Source organism: Lipotes vexillifer, unplaced genomic scaffold (assembly GCF_000442215.2).
Source record: "Lipotes vexillifer unplaced genomic scaffold, Lipotes_vexillifer_v1.1 scaffold636, whole genome shotgun sequence".
Taxonomy (NCBI): Eukaryota; Metazoa; Chordata; class Mammalia; order Artiodactyla; family Lipotidae; genus Lipotes; species Lipotes vexillifer.
In genome coordinates this window covers 973167-973915 of record NW_006786547.1, presented here as the reverse complement: position 1 = coordinate 973915, position 749 = coordinate 973167, and the positions used below count along the sequence as shown (strand labels likewise).

The 749-nt window shown below is 70.5% G+C and overlaps 1 protein-coding gene across 1 annotated transcript in view; it reads left to right on the top strand.

Moving 5' to 3' along the window:
- MAMDC4 (MAM domain containing 4) overlaps window positions 1-749 on the top strand; it is a 10628-nt gene that overhangs the window by 4604 nt on the left and 5275 nt on the right. The window contains exons 13-14 of the mRNA XM_007459010.1: window positions 96-227; window positions 389-520. Of these exons, the coding sequence (XP_007459072.1) occupies window positions 96-227; window positions 389-520 (264 nt within the window). The remainder of the gene's footprint in view (window positions 1-95; window positions 228-388; window positions 521-749) is intronic.

The window sequence follows — 749 nt, the reverse complement described above, 5'->3', positions numbered from 1 at the left end:
TAAGAGGCGGAGCTGGGTGGGGGGAGCCCTCACCTCCCTTCCCCCAGACCCGCCCCGCTCGCAGTGGTGGGCGGGGCCGTTCACACCGGCTGCCATTGCAGGCACCACGGACTTTGAGTCCCCCTCGGCCGGGGGCTGGGAGGATGCCAGCGTGGGGCGGCTGCAGTGGGTGCGTCTCCCGGCCCAGGACAGCGGGAGCCCTGGCATGGACGCCAGCGGGGCCGCTGGTGAGGCCCGAGTGCCCCGCCCAGGGCAGCCTGCAGCCTGCCTTCCAACTGCACCCGCACAAGGGTCCCCGCTCTGCTTCTTTTCACCGGGGAGGGTCTCTGAATTGGGGGGGTGTCCCCGATTCTCAGGAATCAGCTCTGAGAGGCCTGCTCTTCCCCAGGGCACTTCCTGTCCGTGCAGAGGGCCTGGGGGCAGCTGGCAGAGCAGGCCCGCGTCCTCACACCCACCCTGGGCCCCTCTGGCCCCCGCTGTGAACTCCACATGGCTTACTATTTTCAGAGTCACCCCCAAGGTACCGCTGTCCCTCCAGGCCCTCTGCCCAGCCCTGGGGCGGAGGTGGGGTGGGCCGGCCCACAGTGACCCCTTACCAGGCTTCCTGGAGCTGGTCGTGGTGGAGGGCAGCAGCCGTGAGCTGGTGTGGCAGGCCGCGGGCAGCCGCTCCGGGCGCTGGAAAGTGGACACAGTCCTTCTAGGGGCTCGCCACCGGCCCTTTCGGGCGAGGCGGGCAGCCTGGGGCGGGG